This window comes from Echeneis naucrates, chromosome 9 (genome assembly GCF_900963305.1).
Source record: "Echeneis naucrates chromosome 9, fEcheNa1.1, whole genome shotgun sequence".
Classification (NCBI taxonomy): Eukaryota; Metazoa; Chordata; class Actinopteri; order Carangiformes; family Echeneidae; genus Echeneis; species Echeneis naucrates.
The window spans coordinates 9,025,278-9,049,438 of record NC_042519.1 but is presented as its reverse complement, the minus strand read 5'-3'; the positions used below and the strand labels follow the sequence as shown (position 1 = coordinate 9,049,438).

At 38.8% G+C, this 24,161-nt stretch overlaps 1 protein-coding gene across 2 annotated transcripts in view; it reads left to right on the top strand.

Moving 5' to 3' along the window:
• The first annotated feature begins 819 nt into the window (after positions 1 to 819).
• The window catches only part of pebp4 (phosphatidylethanolamine binding protein 4), a 48,490-nt gene continuing 25,148 nt past the window's right edge, over positions 820 to 24,161 (top strand). The window contains exons 1-4 of one of the 2 annotated variants that reach the window (XM_029511012.1): positions 820 to 926; positions 1,876 to 1,979; positions 2,182 to 2,314; positions 21,007 to 21,105. In XM_029511012.1, coding sequence (XP_029366872.1) covers positions 924 to 926; positions 1,876 to 1,979; positions 2,182 to 2,314; positions 21,007 to 21,105 — 339 coding nt within the window. In that variant the 5' untranslated portion in view covers positions 820 to 923. The remainder of the gene's footprint in view (positions 927 to 1,875; positions 1,980 to 2,181; positions 2,315 to 21,006; positions 21,106 to 24,161) is intronic. The other variant, XM_029511013.1, reaches the window with a different exon arrangement.

The following is a 24,161-nucleotide window of genomic DNA, read 5'->3' as shown; positions in this document are numbered from 1 at the left end:
TTGGAAGTTAGATTGTAACTCAAACATGTAAATATTAACTATGGGATGACTTGTAAATCACACTTGGCATAGCAATTGATACAGGCTATTGCATAGTTTAAGTAGGTACTGTTTTTGTACTATGCATACTGAAATGTCTGACTTTGAAACTACAAACTTGCACTGCTTTGTAGCACCAGGTTCTATTCAAATTACATTAGATGGTATAGTAACATCATTAGTTAGACAACATCAGGTTGAAAAAAATAAAAAAGATTAGATCAGAAATTAGAAAGACGTTGTCACTGGGGCCCTTTTCCATACGTTTGGGTGCTAATATCACCGCTGCAGAGAAGCACAAACCAAAGGGAGCTTTAGCAGCACCAGGAATATATTATATATGCTGCACAATCACTACTGCATAGTTTAAGAGGCCTTGTTCAGAAATGGTTAAAAATTAAATAATGATAAAAAAAAAAAATAATAATAATAATGATAATAAAGGAAAAGAAAAAAAAACTTGAATGTTTTCTCAGTGTTCAAAACCTAGATGACATTTTCTTTTGTCATCAGGGAGTTTTGTTCTCAAGAGCTGTTTTTATTGTCTGAGAGCTGTAAATCTGAAATTCTGTAGCATGTGTTCTTGAAAATGTGTAAGTAATATTTACTAAATAAAAAAAACGAGCAACATTTGTAGTTTTTTTGTTTATTTGTTTGTTTGTTTGGGTTTTTTTTTTTTTTACAAAGGCATATGTTGTGTTAGTTGCTCATTCATTCCGTCTCCGGGTCACAGGTTATGTTAGTTGTGTCGTGTGAAACTTTTGCGTCAGTCGGTTCCTGCACTGCGCAGAAGAGGCGACAGCTGCAGTGTCTGAACCGCAGGAGAGGAAGGAGAGGAGGAAGAAGAAGAAGCCTTACAAACACAAGTGGTCAACTCCTGAGAGATGGTAAAAACAATTCAGTCAGTCACACTCTGAGTTAACGTCCACTCACCTGACAAATCGTCCACCATTACGTCGCCTCGTAATGTGACACACAGCAGAAATACAAACAAGCTAATGCAAATGAAGGCTGAACTTGAGTTAGTGAGTGTTTTACGGAAAAAAGTCATTGTTTTAAAACGCACTTAACTGGTGAAGTTGTTTGAACTTGTCTTTGCTTTGACAGTAATAACGTTAAAGGTCACCGCAGGCTCAGTTTAAATATTTTTAGCACACACTGAAATGGTGAATGAGGGAAAAGATGCCTGCTTTTCCATCCTGTAAATGGCTCATTTCGGTCAGACGCTGCGAGCTGCTGCTGATGTGTCACCTGGTTGAACAGGGGTGGGCGTGGCCAGGTGTGAAGGCCAGCTCTGATTGGTCCAGACTGCAACAAGTTGCAGTTCAGGCTTGTTCAGAAATGGTTGTGTTCAATAGGCTCTATTGAACACATACAACTTCTGCCATATTACTAGATCCAAACACTGACAAAATGTTTAACCTACAGCTGAAATGAACTATTAGGCAAATTGTGAAAAAAGAAATTACCAGTTGGCCAGATAATTGCTGCATGATCTTCAACAGCGTTAAATTTAGGAGTTTGTTCAAATAAGCTTTGTTACAAAGAAATAAATCACTAATAGTAATTGTTTATTATCAAAACCATTTACATATATTGGTAGTGAAATTAGTTCATAGTTGTGGCAGAGAAGCACTTCAGTAACAGATATTTTCCAACCGTGCTAAATGAAAATTTTCTTTACTATTCAGAAGCTATGGTGCTTAGGGGACAAATGACCTTAATCGTTATTCACTATAAATTACACTGTTCATAATTGTAACTGTTAGAGTACAGTAGATTGCATTACAATTTGAGCATAATAAATTCCAAAACAAAATTGCTGTTGTTCTGCAGGCTGTACCAGGGGCATTCTGGGTAGTATGTGCCTGCATTTTGGGGTTTTGCCATGTGGAAGCAGCAGAAAACAAACTGAGCTCTCTGGATTCCTCTTTCTGTCAGTAAGTACAGGATAAGCCTGTGATTATAGGAGTAGCTTCAATAAATGTCTACCTTGAGCACTTTAGGCCCATGGCAGTACTTCAGCCTTTTTAAACAGGTCAGCCATGTTTGTATCAGGCTTTGAACCTATTAAATTTATTGTCAGTACATAATGTAATGCAAATGTGTACAAGTTTTACTTTTTTTCTTTCTCTAAAACAGTGGCGGACTAGAAGCAATCTATCCGACGCTGGATGTCACTAAATGTCTAATAATTCCAAAGGGCCAGAAACTTAGAGAGAAAGTCAGCAATGTTTGGAAAGCCCCACAGATTTACCACTCTGGAGCACACAAGGTAAAACAGATTTGTGTTGTCTTATTCAGGGATTTTATGCTGTTTGAGGTTTTGGGAGAGTCAGACTAATCAAATACTAGAAAGTAGGGAGCCTCTACGGTATTAAGGGTACAATGATTATCCCCTTTTTGACTATTATAAGTATGCAATACTGCAGATTAGAGCGATTCATGAAATGGAAATCATATCATATTTTTGTACCAGTTTACCATCCACTCCTAGTAAGCACAGGTGTATTCATTATATATTTCCAGAAAATGCAATACATAATATGATAAAAGGTTTTTAACATTATGCTGTTATTTTGTCTCCATGTAATTAGAGCATGTCATCGAATATGCACATGCGTTTTTTCAACACTAGAGTGCAGTAATGGATAAAACAGGCAGCCTCTCAACCTTAACAGAGCAGGCCATAGGTTGCTGACACAATAAACAAAGCATTCACAATATTTGGCAAAATAATAAACATAAAAACATGTAAGTAATATTTTAAATGTCAGTGTTATCTTCAACTTGAAGTATCTATGACCCCTTCTAGTATCTGCATGACCAGTTCATTTTACTGGTTCACTGTAGTAATCTGTACCACCAGAGTGGGGTGCTAGCACCTCATACACATAACTCTACCATAGAAAAACTGTGTGCAACCACAATTATAATGCATTTATAGTTTATACTATTTAGAATGCCCGATAACATGAGTTGTCAAGTTTGTGATATTGTCATTGGCATCCTTAATTCAGTAATCAATAATAGCTCATGTTTGATTGTTAAAAACTCCAGTCAAACAAGTGACATTGTAGATAATAAATCTCCAATCTCAGTTAGGTGTCAGCTACACTTATTAGAATGAACAGCAGCTGACAGCAAACAAAGCATAAAGCAGCACCCAAAAATGGCAAATAAAGTTTAGGAATAAAACTATTTTTACTGAAGTTCAAATGAAGAGCAACAGTCAAAGCAGAATACGTGACATTTCTAACCAATTATAATTATTCTATCAAAATGACTGGAAGCTTTAAAGTCATGAATTAAAACTGCTTTTGAGTGTAGTGTTACAATTTAGTGCAAAAGATGGCTTTAAAATTGTGCTTAGCAATGATAACGTCAGAAATGATTTTAAAAAGAAGATGGCATTAACAGCACAGCCCCTGAATTCCTTTTATTCCGCATGAAGTGAAAAGAGAAACAAGTTTAGAAACTGGGTTGACAAACATGAAGTAGAGCTTGAACATTGCGTGGTGTGTTCATCTAAATGCCGGTGCCAGGCATAGAGTCATCACAGAGATTCATTCATATGAGCTGTGTAGTATTCATTAATTTAGGTGTGTGTGTGTCTCAGTCAGTCATTGTCTGTGTAGTTTTTTTGTTAAGGGACAGATTGAGAGAGAGACACTTCCCAGTCCTCAGAACCCCCGCTGAAGTTGACAATGGAATTACACCAAATCTTATATCTGTAAATTGAAAACTAAAATTGAAAGCCACCTCAATTTAGGAGGTAGTTTATGAATTCCAGAGCTAAGCAGTCTAGCTTGAACATGATCTATTGCCCTTCTCTTGCTCAAACTCGCTTTGATCTATGGTCGTATTATCTATAATGCTGTCTTACATGATTCTCTTTTATTGCCAGAATCAGTGCTAGACAGCAAAACAGATTACATGTTAGACTAAATCAATACAAACTTTATTTACTGGGCTTTGAAATGTAATTCTCCATTCCTCTTGACACTTAAGCAAACATGCACTACTGAAGACTCCGATTGTTGCCTGTGGTTCTGTGGTTGGTCTGCTGGTCCACCACGCTTTCTGTCACTGTGCCATACTGCCAGAGTTACTGCTATTCTTTGCCACTCAGCCCTCGTACCCAGTAGCAGGAATACAGAATAGTGGCCGTTCAAGCTCAAATCCACCCACTGCAACACCCACTTCATTACTGGGACGGGTTGCATGCCTGCTGAGTAATTGTAATGGAGCGCAATGGGCACTAGTCCCATAAAAATGCCTCTAAATAGGTGCTCATGACCAAAAACAAAAGCAAAGGGCCAAAGAAACTGCAGATTTCTGTGTCCAAACTTCAGAGCAACGACTCACCACTTGAACTTATGTGTGAGTGAAGCTTGGCACATTGTTAATGAAGCATTTTTAGCAGCCCAGATTAGAAGCAAATGTCTCAAAAGTACCCACAGTTTGATACAAGTCAGATATGAACCAACTAACAGCACTGAAATATAACACCATGACTTTGTTGCTCTGATAAATAAAGTTATAGGAAAGGGGTAATATATAAAGAGATAAAATAAACTGTCCTGTCAATATTCTTAGAACAAATTTAGAAAACATTGTAGTTGTTAATACATAGCAATGAGGATGCTGGGTACATTTGAAACAACATGGGCTTTATTTTATTTAATTCATCTTTGAACTAAAAGGAGAAAATTTTGATTATAACAGTGCGTCATGCTTCAGTTTCTGTTAAAAAAGGCTTTGAAGAACCACAATTGTACCACAGATGCACACACACATATGTACGTATGTATATATGTTTATATACACACATGGGGGTGTGTCTGTCTGTATGTATATGTGTGTGTGTGTGTGTGTGTGTGTATATATATGTATTTAAATGTTTTTTGATGAGAAAATGTAGCTGGTGTGTTGACAGTTTTGTTCAACTAAATGTGATATCATCTGAATCAGTATTTAAAAAGATTGTACCAATAGAGAGCTACCAATAAAGGTCCTACTTTGTTAAAATCACTGTAGTGAAGAAAAGCATATCCAAAATATATAGTACACTGACATTAATATAAGTTTCCATTAAAATTTTGGCTTGTGTCAAAAAAGCCTTGGTTAACACCAGGTTTATCAAGAACAAGTGCATCTATCAAAATCCATCAATCAAAATTTTCATATTGCTTTTGATGCAATTAGGAATAACTCTCTGAACATAAACTTATTAATTATTTGACCTTGGGGAGAGAGATGTGAGATTACAAAAGAACAACTCATCTTTGTGCACAACATGCTCAAGAGGTGTAACATGAAAACCATAGCTGTTTTTCTCTTAATATCCTTGGTTTGGAAAACCAAACCAACTCCTGTTTGATGTACAGTATCACCTTTCTGTCTCTGAAGAGTGAACTCAACAAATATATGCTCTCAGATGCAACGAACCAAACCTGTAATACAAACTAACTTCCTTAACACTCAGAAGATTAATGTGTTTGGTCAGAATCCAACTTTTTCAGTATTATAGCTTCATTAATGAATCCAACTTTACAAATCACTTTTGTTCATGGAGGTAAGGAGGTCAGCCTGTACTTAAAAGGTATAAAAAAAACATATCTGTCAGAGAATATTGTAAAATGTATCTTTTGGTCATACTGCAACCTTTAACTATTTTGTTTTGCAAACATCTTAATTAGATAAATATTAAATATGACATATAAGATCAATAAAAAAAAAGTGAATGTGACTTTGGTGCACAGTGGGTTTGATTATATACATATACAGCGCCCCCCATATATATATAAATACATGAATATATTCAAAACATTCCTTTAATACGAGCATGTTCACATTTCCTCTGTGTACTTGGTATAAACAACACAGCAGGCCACAGGAGCTATCTTTACCTCATAGTTGCTCCAAAAGTGGAGACACTTTTGGAGTTGTTGTTTTCTTTTTTTCTTTTTTCAGTAAGGACCATAGCCACAGGGCACATTCTTAGACATGGGGGATTTCAAAGCCTTGTTTTTGGGTAGACATTTCTTGCATCTGGTGGATGGAATGAGGGTTTAAACCATTACTGCGATTAGAGCTGCCTCACTATGATCTCTTGAGCTTGCTTACTGCTGCTAATAGCTGTTTCCTCTCTATTTCCCTCTATCTTTTTCTTTTTCGCTTTCTCTCTCTCTCTGTGAATGATTTTTATGCTTCGCTAAAACATGTGGGGGCGTTGAGAGAGGATTTAAATGCAACGATCCCCCTCCTCTTTTTTTTTCTTTCTTTTATTTTTTTTTATTTTGTGAATCTCAGCGTTCTTTTCTGCAAGCCTCTGATGACGACAGGGCAGCTTTAAGCCTGGCAGTGCCCACGGCAGGCTGCCGTCTCAGCGCTGCCCACTCTCCTCTGTGTTGGCATGCTGGAGAAAGCGAGGGTGGGGTTCCTCTCTAGCAGACCCTGTCATTCCTAGGAAAGCCTACATGTCCACCCATGCAGGATTCCTGATAGGTCTTCATGTTGGGGATGTGAGAACACGGAGATATGGATTTTGTTTTCAGTAGGCGATGGTCTTTATTCAGGGAAGAGTCAAGGATGTATATTTAGATAAACAGACAAGCCACTTGCTTGAGCCTTTACATGACAGGCAGGGTCAATGAGTGAAACATGTACTATAATATCCATCTAATTGCATATTCACTGTCATCAGGTGGGTGTTTTTGGCTCTGCTGGATTAAATCAGTGTGTTTGGATGAGATTCAGAGAGTTTATTTCCTTAGCTAATGTTCCCCTTTGTCATTATAACACCATGTTAAGCTGACCCGTGTCCTGCTCCATTCAGTCATTGCCCATTACTGCATAGCATATATGATTCACATGAGCTTCTGAAGAGGAAAGAATTACAACCTCCTTCTACTAGTACGATTGATTATGCCTATTCAGTGGAATGAAGAGAGGCAATAAACCTCGCAAGCCACAATCTCACAAAGAAGAATAATTTGCACCATGGGTGCTTGTGTGTGCCATGCAGGCAACTACAGGTGCAAGCAAAACTATTCATACGAACTGTAGCGCTAAAAGGTGTCGGTTTTGCCCTCACTTGGCAGGACTGAGGGCCATAGGACAAGTGCAAACGTCTTTCATGCGCAAGTTAAACTGCACCTTTATATCTCCTGAACTGCATTTCTTCTATTCCTGCCTATTTCTCAAACCTACTCCTCTTCCCTCCACTCACCCATGCGCTCATTTGTACATTCAGTGTATTTTTTTTATTGAAGCTACTGTATTGTACCCTGGTGTTACAGTAGCATGCTATTCCTTCACCTTACATTTGGTCTAAGCATGTAGGCAGAAATACTTTTACTCTCTGGCTGTGAGTAAAATATGATTTCAATTACCATGAAAATGTATTGTATTATCAATGGGAGGATAAGAACAGATTAAGGAAGCTCTTGGATGCTCTTACAGATGACAATGGTCAGGTTTCTAAGCAAGCAGTGGTATTGAAGAAAATAATTTTCACCGTTTAACAAAAGCTCTGAGAAAAGGAGGTGGTTCAACATGTAAAGCCTCTTCAAACCTTGATATGTTGAGATTACTTGCTTTTAGACATAGGAAGTTTGTATTGATGTAACAATTTTGAAAAGTCCACTTTTCTTTCACACAACAAAGTAATGAAGTCATAACATCAAAAACATCCATTGTTAGAAAAAATGCACAAAAGTAAAAATTTTGATCCAAATTTGTGAACAGGCTTCAGCACAAAGGCAGGAGCAAACACTTGGAAGAGCAGCGGGTCTTTAATAAAAAAATACCTTCTGAACCTGTGCCTCATGATTATTATTCAGTATTCACACAGAAATTCTATCTTGTCGGTTCATATACATTGATGGCAAGATCTGTTCAAACAGAGATTCATAATTTGCATGGGAACTGCATCTGCTTCTGTGGATACTTAAACAAACATGCAAGATTAAATTTCTATTTATATGAGGCACAGAAATGTAACATTTGCCAGGGAATCATTGTAAGATCAGGAGATGACTCGGTTGCACTTTGGCACAGTAAGAAACGTGTTCATTTTCTAAGCGTGATGTGTCCAGTAGTGAGAGGTTTGCAGCCTCCGGACACCCAAAAGCATCATTTTGACCAAAAAAAAAAAAAAAAAATCAAGTTGCTCTGCGCAGCTCTCATTGCCTTCATATGCTGTGTGTTGTGCAATCTCAAAATATCTGGATCACCTGTTAATGGCTTTTAGAATATGTTTCTTTATGAGCTCGTTCCTTTTATGAGGACAGTCATTACAGAAATTGAATTGTTAACTTTAATTTAGATTGCTGGTTGTAAAAGTCTTTACCCACATTTAGAAGAGAGCCACTATAGGCTCTTTGCATAACTTTATGCACAGGATTACTATAGTGCTTCCACTTAAAACTGCAGTAATTGACTTTTTCTTCTTTGACAGCCTCTTTGAGAACTAAGTAATCACAAAGTTAAAAGTAATCATGTGAAGTTTACTTAAGACCCAGATGCTTGGCTTAGTGGCATCTTGCCCAAAATGTTTTGTGCTTCTCATTTATGGTCCGGCACAGGGTTTAGTTACAGTTGTGTCCCAATCCTCTGATTCACCTTCCTTAAGAACAGCTTCAGGGCTGCTCATAATGCTTAACTCTCCATAATGCCATCCCCTTCATCTCTCCAGTGGTCTTATTGTCTTAACTCTGGATGGAGAGAGAGTTTTAAGAAAAAACAGGTTAATACACATTTGGCACATTGAAATTAAAGTATCATTTCAAAGATGCTCTCTGTTTAAGGTTGTTGGGTTTTTTGCTTGTTTTTCAGTTTGTTTGTTTTTTAGATAATTCCTGTCTTTCTAAACTCATTTAGTTAGAATGTCAGTTTCTTAAACTGTTAATTTTATTCATTTTACTTTTGACTTTAAAAAGTAACTAATAGTAGCAGGTATCAAGTCCATTGATTGATCTGAAGCAGGGGATGATAAAACTGCCTTCCTTGTCATTTTTCTGATCCTGTAGTTTGGAAGCAGAGAAAATGTTATGCAAATGATTTGTTAATCCCTTTACATTATTTGTTCCATTTTTCCCTTTCGTTTTCACACTCAATTTCGAGTACAGCGAGCTGACAGGCGGACACCCTCAGATTGCTAATTCTTAAGATAAAAAAAAAAGAGTCAGCCATCCATCACATCCAGAATATACTTGCATCAATTAATTAATTTGACTTGAATGATTTACCTGAAAATGCACAGAGACCCTGAAACCCTTCAAGTACTTTACTTTAGAAACTCTCAACTTTAACCTCCTTCTCCTCTTTTATGTCTTTTCTTAAATGCTTTCACCAGCAGATTAGCAGCCTCTCGAGAAAAACATTGACCTGCACAATTAAGAATATAATATCAGCATAAGCAGGATAAGACAGCTGAGTCTAAGCCGTGAGAGCAGTGGCACATGAAACTGTGACCAGCGTTGGGTTTTTTTTTTTGTTTTTTTTTTTTGGTTTGTTTGTTGTTGTTTTTTTTTGTTTTTTTTTCAATAGTTTTGTTGTCCCAAAGGTTGGTGTTAAAAATAATAAAAAAGAGGTGGGATGGTCTTAGATTCAAGAAGCTTAAAATGCAAAATCTCAAATAAGCCCAATTTTCCCTAGCCAATCGCATTGCATTTCGGTGGGTTTGTGTTGATCGTCTCAACTGACTCACATACCGCCCCTCCCCAAATAAAAACACTAGAGATTTACGTGGCTTTTCAAAAAATGTATCTAGACATTTATCCAGCTTAATCTTCTTAACATATTAAAGTGATTTGCTTTACCCTGAAGTGGCTGAAGCTGCAAGCTCACCGCCCCTCATGGCGCTAAGACCTGAGTGGCATTGTGGACATCTTCCGCTCTTGAAAAAGGCAGAGGTGGGCAGAAGTCAACCTGCTTCTCAGCTGTGTAGTTGTGGCCGTCCCCACTGTGTGTCCATTTTATTTTATTTTATTTTATTTTTTGTTCTGTGATTAGTCCAACTGTTGCACTCAGTCAGTGTTCTTCTGCACATGGCTCTGCCAGCACTGCCCACACTGTGGTGTGGAGGTTTGGAGCTCTCAGCTTTTGAGCTGAACTGAAAGAGCTCTCTCACAGAGTAGGTGTTGGCAGGATGCTTTGTTTCTTTCTGTGAATGTCATGAGAGGTATGGATAATGAGAAAACTGAAGCACAGTGATGGTATGATTTATTGGGGTGCCAACTTTATGCCTGACTGCAGATTTGGGTATTTTCAGATAGATGATGTGCTTAACCTTTTCTTCAGACGTGACACAAATCTGAAAATCAGCAGTGACAGTTACAATGTGTTTTTCCTTTGAACACCATTTCACAGGCCAGACAGCGAAAAGGTCTTGGTCATACTCAAGTACTGCCACTGTCCTTATCTGGCATAATGCTCTATGGATGTACCTCAAGGCATTCATGTTGCCAGATTGCATCAGAAGAACTGTAAGTTTATTCATGGAGCAATTAATTGTAGCTAGAGCCTAAGTCCATTTATTGTCCTCATGGTATTTAGCTTCCTGTTTGTCAAAGTTAAATCAGATGTGATGGGGTCAAAGTAAATGTAGCTGTGCTACGAGCCAAATTTATTTAATTTGCGTAAAAGTTTAAAGAGTTGCTGGAAATGTGAAGGCATTTTTAAAATCATCATAAAAATCACTGCAAATTAGTTTTACTTACTTTTTCGATAAATGTTTTATGATAAGCAGAGATGGATTTTGGTCAAGCACTGCTTTATTTGTATCATATCTAAGACAACAGTCCGTCCGACAAGACATACCACACACAGTACCACTTTTTGATGAGGACATTAGGAGTGGGTTTGACCACAGAACTCATAAATCAGCAGCAAAGAGCCAACTATTTCTATAGTTACGTGTTTGATAAATTATGTGTGGTTCTTGTACGGCTGCAAACAAACAGTTATTTTCATTCATTTTACTTTCTGTTGTCTGCAAAATTTCAAAAGAATTAAAAATGTTCACCACAGTTTCCTAAAGCACAGATATAATCTTCTTCATCAGCTATCCAAAAATATTTGTATTAGGGGATATAAAGAAAAGCATCAAATTGTCACAGGTAAGAGGCCTGAAACTGGGAAAAGTTTATCACTATTAAAAAGAAATAATTACCCATCAAAATAGCTCATTCATTTCAAATCAATCAAATAATCAATTAATTGTCTCAGCTTGTTTGCTTGCACTGACCGGCAATTGATTAATCTCAGAGTGTTTCTAAATTACCTTCATCCAAAGAATGTAATGCCGTTGTCATCTGACTAAATAGTGATAACAGTATACTATGAAATAACTGAAATAGAATAAGTGATATACGGTTACAATGAAATACAATTTAATTTCACCTCCCTTTTTCCTCTTTTCACAGAGGACAGTCTGTTGAATAATTTTATAAAGATTTGGTCTCGACCTGCTCTATATGTAAAGTGCCTTGATGTAACTTTGTTATGATTTGGCGCTATATAAATAAATCTGATTTGATTTTAAATTGATTTGTTGACAATGTTTTTTATCATCAATAGACATCATTGACTCCACAAAGCTCAAGTTTGCATAACATGTATGTCAGGTTGGTAGGAAATATATTTTTTGCAAACTAGACAATATAATTTTCTTTATGCTTGTGATAGGTATAATTGCAACAATCCACAATAACTTACTAACAAGAAAATGAACAAACAAGAATTTCCTTCCAATGCAGAGAACACATCCTTGTTCTGTGTGTACTGGACCATAGTGAATCAACTGTGATGTGTTTTGTTCGTGTGGCCACTTATTCAGTGGGATACCTGATGGGATGAAATGTTGTGTTTCTCTTCTCCTATTCAAACTGGCAGGTACTTGACCTCTTGTACTTGGAGGTAATGTCTGACAGGTGTTAAAATCACCGAGGCTGCCCATACAGAACGGTGCTGAACGTAACACAGCTCCACACAGACAAGCACTTCAAACAAACTATGAGTGGATGCTTCTTTTCATATCACAGAGAATAGGAGAAATTGATTGGAACTGGGAGGCTTAGGACTGGATTTTCCTCAACCATGATATTTTTTCTTTAACAACTGCAGCTTAAATTTAGATTTTTTTTTTCTGGCTTTGTTTTTTATTTCTTTGTCCAAATCCTATCGAGTGGTGCTTCAGGTTTTTCCTTGAGTAAAAAGTTGATATTGTTGTGGGGAGGGAGAAAGGACTTTTTTTCATGTGTGCAGGAATGTAGATTTCTTCCCCCCGTGAAATCCTAATTGTGCCTTGGAGGGCTGGTAGGGTATCTCTGCTCGGCTCAGCTCAACAGGATTTGTGTCTGTGTATGTTAGAGTATGTCTCTTAGCTTGAATGCGGATATAACCCTTTCATTGCACAAGCTGCTGATTTTTTTTATATTTGCCGATAGGCTGATCCTGTGCATCTGTAGCTTTTTTGTGGAAGACATTGAAAAGTTTTTTTTTTTTTTGAGGGAAGCTTCCATAAAAAAAAAAAAATTCGCTTAAATATTTGAATATTTTTATGGGTTAATGCAGATCACAAGTGAACCTATTTCTGTGGATCAACTATATTTTGAAAATTAAGCTCCAGGGAGCAGGCCTTGTCAATACTGTATGGTGATATTGAGAATGTATCTCAGGTCAAAATTGCATCCGTCCTATGTGCTTCTTGAATTATTGCTATGCATTTATCTATGCAAATCCAGGATAAGATCCTATCTGCCTGCAGCGACGTATCCCCCTGGATTTGGTCTATGTGAGGTAGGCAGGTTATGGTTGACAGTCAAAAAGGAATTGCACCAACATATACGCAAAGATTATTGCTGTAGTCATTAATTGTTGCTTGAAAGGGGATTAGGATTACCAGTCCTATAGAACAGTGTAGCACCTGTCCTTCTTCATATCTAACGATGTTACTTCAGTTTCCTTATTTCAGTATCAGCTCAAGTTGGCAAAATAAAAAAGGCTGATTTATTCAAATGAATCATCAATGCTGGAAATGATTCAATACGTGCCACATTCAGATGGGTGATATATTATTCCCTTGGGGAGAGGCAAAGATGGAGCTTTGGAGCTGTTTTATTTGTGCTGTCTTTATCAGTGTGTCAGGCAGAGAGGCTGAGCTTGTTGTCTATGAATGGACAAGCCCTTGAACCATAAACCTGTACCTCCTCTGATAACAGTTTCAGCATTGTGATACAAGTGCCATTCTCTGTGATGTCCTCCCTGACAGCGCTAAATATAACAACATACACAAAATGATCTGTCAGACGAATTATTTTATTTCAACCAGTTCTCCAAAACTAAGGATTTTCTGTGCTGTGTGCAGTGTGCATTTTTGTAGACATATTGTGGATTTTGTTAAGAATTCAAAATGAAGCACAGTATTGTCATTGCATTTCACCAGGCTTTACTATTCATACTATATGTTTTGCCTTTAGGTGAACATTTTCACTGTACTTGCTCTAAGTACTGTCTTCAATACCTTCTGCAGTATATCATTTAATGCTCTTTCTGTGGCTGGGACCTCAGACTGCTCTGATGTCTGAGATTGCCACATCTTCTAAGGTGATAAGAGTGCTCCCTGAAATTACTCAGCCCGTGTGATGACATGGCCCTGATTGTCAGACTGGTGGGCTGGTGACACTGGAACACAGACGGTGCTTGTCTGTTTGAAATATTCAGTTTCAAGCTTCCAAGCCCTGGGCAGTCCTCTCTCCCAGTCTCCCAACACCCAGCTTCGCCCACTGAAACAAGACTCTTCCATACTGGAAAATCCGGCCCTGTCAACTGGCAGTCTGGACCAGGTTCAGCCCTCATGCCAAGCACCCCCCACCACCACTTCCAACCCCTAATAGGCACTAGAGTTTGCCACCCCATGTAGATGCCTTTTGGTTGCCATCCATGGATGGCGTCAATAGCATCTTCCTACACAACAGTGACTGAACGGAGGGCACAAGAAAATGTGGGAATAATTTACACTTTCTCACTGTACTACCATCCGAAACCATAATTAATCATGATAGAAAAAATGTGGAAGCCATCTTGGCTGATGAAACACACAGTGCCTGTGAACAGCCCTGACACCTTTAACAGCTCTGATGGCCAAATAGGAATGGGTGTCAGAGTGCTTACAACTAAGCTGCCTTCATGGCAGGATGGAGTCCATCGTCTTCAGATCTGTGTCTGCTTCGCGATGGTCCTCCATGAAGTGTAACTGTGGTAAGCCTTTTATATATTTTATTTAATTAAAATTAAATCATAGACAATTTCATAAAATGTTATTATTGTTGGTTCACTCATTTATTCAGCTTGAACCGCTTATCTGTTTCTGGGTCGCGGGGATGCTGGAGCCAATCACAGCTCACCTTAGGCGAGGGACACCCTGGACAGGTCACCAGTCCATTACAGGGCCAACACACAGACACAGACAGAGACCAACAACCACTCACACTCACACTCAGACCTATGGACAATTTTGAGTTACCAGTTAACCCAAACATGATGTCTTTGGACAGTGGGAGGAAACCCACACAAGCACAGGGAGGACAAACAAACTCCACACAGAAAGGCCTGGGGACCGAACGTACGACCTTCATATTGTGGGGAACATTGCTAACCACTATGCCTTCAAATGTCAAAATTAATGTAACAATAGCCAAAAAAAGGGAATAATTAGTTTCCATAAGAACAACATAGCTGCTAAAATGCAAATACCCAGATGAAGTTAATCAGTCGAACACGTTAAATATGACCTTAGGTTTTTTGCAGCTTTGAAATCTCATGTAATGCACTCTGTAAACTTTGCTGTTTTTAGTTATGCGTACACTAACTGAAATATTCAGTAATCCCAGAAGATCTTCATTATTATACTTTTCATCATCCAAATTCCCCTAAGGGCACTTAGAATCAAAATAGTTGATTTAGATTCCCAAATCCCGGTGAAGTAATTAGAATATGCTCACAATTAACTTTTATAGGCTGCACTTGCTGGAAAAATAGTGGATCTATGAGTTGGAGTGTGTGACATGTTTGACAGACTAATTATGGATATGAGTCCAGTGCTGTAATTTGCCCTGTTTGACTGTGGCGTGTTCTCAGCAGCCAAACTACATGACAAAAATATTTCCCTCTTGCCTCATTTAGCACAGGCTGGATCTAAGGCTCATAACCCAGCGCCTGACTGCTTGTTACTTTAGAGTACCTGTTAGTGGTAGTTACTGTGTTTGTTTGAGCATGTGCATTTGCAGAAATGCTTTCATGGCAGTGAGTAGGTGTATGTGTGTAAAGGCACCACTAGAAAGTGTTGAAAGCCTCAGCTAGCAAGATCGCATCCAGGGTGACTAATAAGCTTAACATGAGCACGGCTGTGTTCGCAAGCATGGCGCGGTGAAAGAAGTCTTCAATGTTGAGAGAAATGCAGAAATGGTTCCCTAGGCTGCCACTAATTCCTTCAACCCCTCAAGCTTCAATCAGACTGTGAACCATCTCGATGTTTGCTATGGCTTCATTGCAGCACCAAACTGCACTGCAAAAGTACAAGGATTTTTATGAGCAGAGTTCAGAATAGGCTGCATTTATTTGTTATTTACTCAAGAGCTGCTCAATTGTGATTTTTAGAGGCCCAAATAAAATATGTTGCTCAGAAATTTAAACGATTAGCATGCCCTGTCTTTAGGCTATAAATGGCATTTTAGTATAGAAGAAGAATAGAGCAATGTAATGCATATCAGTACATTCAAACTGAAAAAGTGTTTATTATGTAATTATGTAAACTCAACATTGTGTTTTATACTCTTCTGTCGGTCCTCTTGAACTGCTGCCTCTTCACAGCTCACTCAAACACTCTGTTTGGTTACCTAGCGGGGATCTGGTAGCTGTGTTGTCTTTAGGCCTTCAGTATGCGTTGGTATCCACATGTGGCTTTCCTTTGACCATGTGGCTCCTCGAAGTGTGGATTTATAAGCCACTTCACACTCCACTCCTGTGTGGGAGGGAGGCTGAGTTAAAAATAGGCAGGTTTGGAGGTAGTGAGCAGCCTGCACTGTGTGAGGCACTTAAGAACACATTGAGGAATATTGACATCCATGTGTCAATAATCAATCTGAATGTCAACTAAACACATCTCGAACATATTCCATTTAATTAAATGCTACATAACTGTTGTGGTGTTCAGTCTTGAATCAGCACCTTTTCTGGTGTACTGTGTTTTTGTACAGTATACAAGTCTGAAGGGGGGATTGGAGTGGATGCTTTGGCACAGCAGGCACTGACAATGGAGGGGACCGTTACGCTACAAAAGCACTGGTGTTCAAGTCAGCAAAGGGAAATTTTATGATCATGTCATTAGTAGAGCCACTTTTGACTTGAACAGTACAGTGCCAATGTGCCAGAGCAATTTTTCACAGGCACTACACAAGAGTCACAACCTAACACTGTCAACTTTCCAATAGGCAACTCTAAGAACATCTTTATGTACTGAAAAAGTCCATGTGCATTGACTTGTTGGGTATTTATCTTTATCAGGCCCAAGTTGAGTTTTCTCAAGTGACCACATGAGTAATTTTTTTAGACTTAAGGAAGCTCAATTCAAAGTCACAACTGGAACTGTGACCTACAATCAATAGTGAATTGACTTAAATACGTAAAAAGTGGCGTATTGCTCCCAATCTCACATTAGTGGTCATGTCTCTGATGCCTTAACAAAACTGTTTTTATCACCAAGTTAATCAGGTACTGTTTGATAAGTTTCAGGACATTCACAGTCATTTCTCATAGAGTTTGCCTGTAGCAGATTATAGATTACCAATACAAGCATTTTGACTCCCAAGTAATCGTGAGGTTTTGTAATGCTGCTCATAGAGAGGAACAAAGTCTGTGTAAAATAGGGCTAGGGGTGGGGGGTGCTGTTATCAATGAAAGCGGGGACCTCCTCACCTGGAAAGGTTGATGATGACCACTAGGTGAGTGTGCCGTTGCCATCTCATTTTTGGGTCTGTACCCCCCCAATCTCTGGTCAGGATTCAATTACTGCTGCCTGGCTGACCCCTGACCTCCTTTCCACCAGGATGAACCTCATCATCTGACCCTGACAGTGAGACCACCCTCTTCATCACTCGCACTTCTGCCTCTCTCACTGCCATCTTGCCTCCAAAATGAGACCTTATGTTTACACATCTTTGCCATCTTCACTTGATTATAAGAGATTATACATTCAGCTTGATTTCATATCTTTTCTTAACAGAGCTGGCCCAAAAACAGAGTAGTTGTATCTGAGATGTGTTTGTTTCCATTTTTCAGTATTTTTGTCTTGATCCCTCAACCTTGCTCTAAGCTGCAGTCGATGGTTTTTAAGCCATCGCTGTCTCTTAATCACAACACAGATACCTGTTAATTACCCCACGAGTTCAAGTGTTTTTGCTACTTAGACAGGGATTTGAGATCGATGTGTTGCTTTACTCTGGGTCGAGCAGTCAGCACAGTTGACCATTTAATGAAACGTAGTGGGTTCTGTGCGAAGAAGCTGAAGGAGATGAAGAATCGGGGGATAAAGTAATGGGTATATTAATAGGCAGCTGCATGGACGACACAGTTTGGTATTGGGTCAGGGATAAAGCATGAACTTGTAAACTCACAGAGGGGCCTTTCATTTCTCGCTCCCTCCGTCTCGCTAACGCGTTCTCGCCCTTCGTGGTGTCATCAGTTAGCAGAGCCTACTCGATAGCCCAGGCAGCTATATGAGTGCAGCGATTAGGCATCTCTCTGATTCTCAGCCCCAGCAGAGTTCACTCAAAGGTAAGCCAGTAGTTTGCTTCCTCAGAGACATCGGTCTTTCTCGGCCTTTGTTCTGTCTTCTGTTTTGCAAACACTGTGTCCACCCAATGCTACTGACTATTGGAACTGGGGTTTTATGTCACTTCCTGAAAATACAACACTGTAAAGATGTATTTCAAAAATATATATCCATGTGAAGGTCTAAAGCCCATGTACTCTTAAGTAAATGTAACCCCCCCACCCCCCAAATTGTAAATAAGTGTCACTAGAGAGAGCAAGCCCCCCATTTCTGCTCTACCACTGACCAGTCACTGTGGCACAGACACCCAGTCAGCTGCAGGGTTTGTCCCAGCCGCCCAGCGTCTGAGGAGTGGTCTCACTTGGCCGTTTTGCTGTGATCACAGCAGGCAGTGGGAGGTTAATCCCAAGAGAATACAGGCTCAATCTTCCCCCGCCTCCAGCCTGCACCCAGGAGCCTCACATCGCCTCCAGTATAATGGCCATAGCTCTGTGGTCTGTGGCCGACACCTACCCAGATTTCACTTCTGCTCTGTGCTCTTACATTATTCCGACATTTTTAAAGTCATGTGACAACTGTTACAGAGCAGGCATCAGGCTTCTCGACTTTTTTTTTTTTTTTTTTTACAATAGTCACAATAAATAGATTAAACACAGGGTCATTAAAAGAATTTAAATTCTTCACTTATTGTCTGTACTCCAAAGTATATACAATTATCTGTCACCAGTGACACATTTGATTAGCTGGAGTGTAGAAGCAAATCAAAATTTCACATTATCATTGAATCCCCAAATGTTAAGTTTCCATATTAGTATTAATTCTTAATATTATTAGAGCTCCAACATATTCTCGGAAAAAATGTGGCTTACAGTATCCTACTATGAGAATAAGGACTGTTTTGATATACATTTAGTTTGTTCAAGCCCTGATAAATTATTTCAGATGGCAGAATATGCATCTGTTTTTCCCTGGAGTCTTTTGCACATATCTGTGTGTAATTAATGTGGAATTGACAGATGGAGGAAAAAAATGTACTTGTAAGAGAGAAGGGTACATGCCACAATGTGTGAAGTGCAAGCACGGAGGGAGCTTCTTGTATTATTTGCTGCCCGTGCCAGCTGGACCAGCCAGATTCTTACAGGTAGAAATTCAAGCACTAAATATGTGCAAAAATTGAATTTCGGTCCCCGCCATAAATAGGCCATGATTTTGTTTTTACAGTTGGAAATGAATGTGAAATGTTCTTAATGTGGTTCTAAATTTGTCTTAAGGAAATGTAAACCTGTCCTATACAGTGCCTCTCCATCCATGGTAACTCTCATGAAATATCCAATAAAGTGCTATTTATTTCAGTGATAATTGTGACTGGAGGTCATTTCTAATTTAAATGCTTAAATTGCATTTATCTGTCTGTGCTTGTGTGTCTGTGTGTGTGTCTGTGCACGAGCACTCATGCTGTTGTTAGAAACCATGTTATTTCTGAATGCATCAGGGTCTGACTTAAATATTAGCGTAACTACATTATCACAGTGTCTTTGCCTGGTAGCAAACATGTACAAATGAGGATTACAACTCTTGAGAAGGCAACAGGTCATGGTTGGTAAGCTGCCCGAGGGGGTCACTGATATAGAGTCACTTTTGACAGGCTGTGGAGGAGGCTCTATTGTTGCTGGTGTGTCTGGATGTTACCTGCAGGCACTATCACTGAGACTACAGTATTATCCTATTATTAGGCTTAGTTGTTTACGCTTATTACTGCTTGTCAGGTAGGCAGTGAATCCTTCTGAAAATGAACATCTGCAGAAAAATACATCATGACTACTTCTTTATCTCATTCAAGTACATCGGCTTAATTTTCAGAGGCCTTTAAGAATGTCTTGATAGGACACAACAAACAGAAATTTAAGGTTTATGTTTACATGGGAGCATTTGTTCTATGAAATCATTCAATATACCACAGACAGCGTTGTTTGGCAGTCGGTGTAAGAATTTGAGAAACACTACATCTGTTTTATGTGCATTAAAGCTGATAACATTATGGTGTTGCACCAGTTGAAAGTACATACAGTAAGAGGACATTGTGGATCGAAACTGTCTCGATTAATGTCTCTGTAGAGGAAGTGAACAAATTTATAAAAAAAAAAAAAAAAGGAAAAAAAAAAAGCCCATCATATGGTCTGGCAGATTTTGGGCACAGGACCAGGGATGACAAATGTGCTCTCGCAATAATTCAATCTGCTCTCATAATTCTCTAACTTTTAGGGACAGACAGAATGAACATTTTCCGGCAATTAAGCGGCCAAGTCAACATCCAATAAATAACCGTGATCAAGTGTTAGTTAAGATGCTTTTCCTCTCACTTTATCTATTGACAGATTGAGGGGTATAAAGATACTGGGGAAGTGACAGAAAGTTACTGTGAATATGTTAACGAGAGGGTTTGGTATCAGATCCAAAACGTTGTCATTTTTATTGCTGTCACAGTAATTATATTAAGTTTAGGGAATAATGAGACGAGAAAGATGTGTCTTCCTATAAAAATCTGTGTACTGCAGTTGATGATTATCACAAAGTATGTTTTCACTTGTATTGTTGCCTCTTTATCACAGTTTTGTGTCATGCTTTTTATAAAAATGTTGCCTCCTGGTAATTTATTTTTAGCATTATAACATTTTAGCCTTGACAGCTAATATAAGAATGTGTGATAATCATGTGTCAAGCCAATAAAAGGCAAACCCAGCCTCTTGGTATCACCTTGCTTTGTGAGATTTCTGTGTACTCAGTTGATAATACAGCAGCTACTTAAAAAAAAGAAAAAAAAAAAAGAAACAGCACATTTTATGAATATAATATGAATCACATTTTTTAAGTACAAAAAGTTAAACCCAGGAAACTAAAGTGAAGAGTCTGGAAATATTTAAACTAAGTATTGTTAGCTACAGAGATGGCTGTCAAGCCTTGGGCAATGGGATGTACAAACATCGCATGGCTGCATTTAGAAAGTGAAAGGGATCGGGTACCGTTGTTCGCCTAACTGCCTCTGGGCCAATCACACTGTGTGTGGTACTCGAGAAAGCACTTTTATGTATTAAAAGTAATGTGATACATGAATTACCTTCTGTTTGCAGAACAAGCTGTATGTTCTGGTGATGGTTGATCCTGATGCTCCAAGCCGCACCAATCCAACCTCTGCTTACTGGAGGCACTGGCTGGTCGCAGACATACAGGTACATAAGTCTACCATAACCTCTGCTCTCGCTTCAAAGCAGCCTTGTGTGATTTTTGGTAAGGGTGACATGGACAGTATTCTTTATTGGATTAGAAGCTCATGTGGTAGAAATTTATGAAGTAGTGTCTGGATTTTTTTTTACCCCCCCCCCCCCTCCTCTTGAAAATTGTGCATTTTCATAATCTCGGGGTCTCACTTGGCAAGTCTTGTGTTTACATCTGCACTGGGGCCGATTGCAAGGCTGAAAAATTATGAATGGTTTTTAAGCCTAACTTGGTGAAGAAAGAATGCCAAGTTCAAAAAATGTTAATTTTTCATATCATGTATCTTGTGCAATAAACGCCTGTGACAAAAGTGTGGGAGTAAGTCTTTCTAAACGGCTGTGAAAGTTTGCAAGGCCCTGTCAGCAGCAATTTCCCTCTGCTGCAGTGAGCCTGGGACGTGTCAATGCAGGCGTGTGAGACTGAGATTGAGGAGAGCAGGATGCGAGGTACACACTCTTTCTCCCATAGAGCTCCAGTCCCTCAGCTCCCCCTCCAGTGGAGAGATCTTGGCAGAGTGTCCTCCCTTCATCTGTTCCCCCAGGCAGAGCAGCTCCCCCAATGATCCACACTTCTCCATATTTTACACCCCCAAAATGGGCACGGCTCCGATCCCCTTATTTCTCTTCATATTTCTCTCCTTTTTATCCATTCGTTTGTGTGTTTTCACATTCTTGCATTCTAACGCCAAATGCGTGTTGAGTTGTTGATTGCCTCAAATATTTGGAGGTTTGCAGACATTTTATAATCCCAAAGGAGCCGGGAGATCAACCCAGTAGATTAAGACTAGTGGTCTGAAAAACAAGCACACAAAGACACTTCAGCGATGTATCACTGCTCCCGTTTCATTTTATAAGGCGTTGCTGTACACTACGTAAACGGCACAAAGATCCAAATGTGATGTATCTGGGATATATATTTATGGAAACCTACAATAGACATAAATTCAGAATTTTGTGATTCAGCTCATCTGTGCTGCATTTAGGAGATGATTTATGCAACCACATGCCTGCTTGCTCCAAGAATCTGTATGTATAATATCACATACGTCGATGATGTACAAAAAAAAAAAACAGGCCAAGTCATTTCCGCCTAATAAAATTGCATTAGGCATCACCTTTGCTTCTTATTTTTAAGCCCACAAAGTCTGTCTGGCTGCATGACCAGCTGTGAATAAACAAATGTCTTTCAAGCGCTCAGACAGACCACATTCTCTCCAGCAATTCAATTCCCTGTCACTTGTGTGGGAGTTGACCTGCGCTGCCCATGTAGAGACTGGCCAATGCGACGGGATGTTTTTCTGATTGTGACTGGTGGTTGGTCAGAAGGGTTAATGAGCCTTTTGAGTGATGCCAATCCATGGTGGGAGGTGTTTGATTGACCAGGTGACATCACACAACCTCAGTTTTGTTTTTTCAATCACCAATGTGAAACTGGGTTTTATTTCAGAGCAGTTATGATTTTGACAGCAATTTAGGTTATTTTGTGGATTAATGTAAGTACATACAAAACTTAGTGGTTAAATATGATTAAGAAATTATAAATGTGCCCAGAAGTTTGATACATTTTTAAGGTAAACAAAGTGAAGGTCAGGACAACACATTTGGCATTTAAATTGATAATTCTGGCAATGTTTTTGTTGATAGATTCTTAAGTAAAGAAAAGTAGTTTCTGTAGCAAAGGTCAGAGTTCGTACTTTCAAATGTCAAACGGATCAGTGTTTTGATCCTCACTCATCAAACAGTGTGAGCTGCAGCAGTCCATTTCTTTTCAGATATATTCATTATTCCAAGGTCGTACTGTCTTGCCCCAGTTTGTGGATGTTTCCGTAATTAGTGTGTATTCTTTATCCATAGCCAGAGCCATGACGGTGAAAGATTTAACTCAGCAGAGAATGAAGTGAGGTCAGTCAGGACTGAGCAACGAGGCACTGTAGATTTATACAGGTTCTTTAGCTGAGGTCTCATTAGAGAAACAACGGTAACGTTGCACAAGGACACACTGGACAACCCTGTGTATCATACACACCACTCACCTTGCTCTGAGCAGTATTATCTTCACTTACTAATGCATGTGCTGAGCCACTGAGGCAGGAATATGAGAGAGATGTTTGTCACATGCTGTACAATGCCCGACATACTTACAGTACTCATCCTACACTACAGGCTAAACTCATCCAAGTAACAAAGTTATGCACTGGGTATGGAAAAAAATGGGGTTGAGGACTGGGTTTACCTTTATCTTTGGTAGATCTAACATTGTAAGTTTTGGACAGAAGACCAAACCTTCTTCTTCTTCTTCTTCTTTTTCTTTTTTTTTTTTTAAGTTATACGCTACCAGTCAAACGTTTGGACATACTTTCATATTCATTTGAATGAGAAAGTGTGTCCAAACTTTTGACTGGCAGTGTATCTGGCTAAATGAAGTAGTGATGATTATACAATGTCAGGACTTCATTTTTCAATCTTTTAGACTCATTCTGACTAATTTCACAAACAATCATGCCTAAACCACAGAAATACCCAAAAACTGCACTCTGCAGGGAAAACAGGGATCCTCACTCAAATGTATTCTTATCATTTTGTAATAAAACAAATATGATACCTGAAATTTACAAACAAATATATGATCTTAAAGTAAAAAGAAGATATCTCGTACCATTTTGCCGTCTCAGCTGATGAGATGGCAGCTAATGCTAAGCTGTTAAACTAGGCTAGTTACTATTAGAGGGACCTAGCTAGCTGTTTTTCTTCTCCATGAGTGTATAAAGCTCCTCTCTTCTTAATGTGGGAGGTTAAAATAGGAAACTGTTTCTAAAGTCAGGCTCTAGTCTTAACTACATTTTCACTAAAAATTTACTTATAGTTGCAATTTTGTCTTTCTAAGACAAATGTTTCGCCAATGCAACAGAATTTCTGCCATCTTATAAGTCCATGTGGGTTGGACTTTTGTACATGTATGACACAACAAATAATATAACTAACTATCTAACTGTGTTAGACAATCATATTCT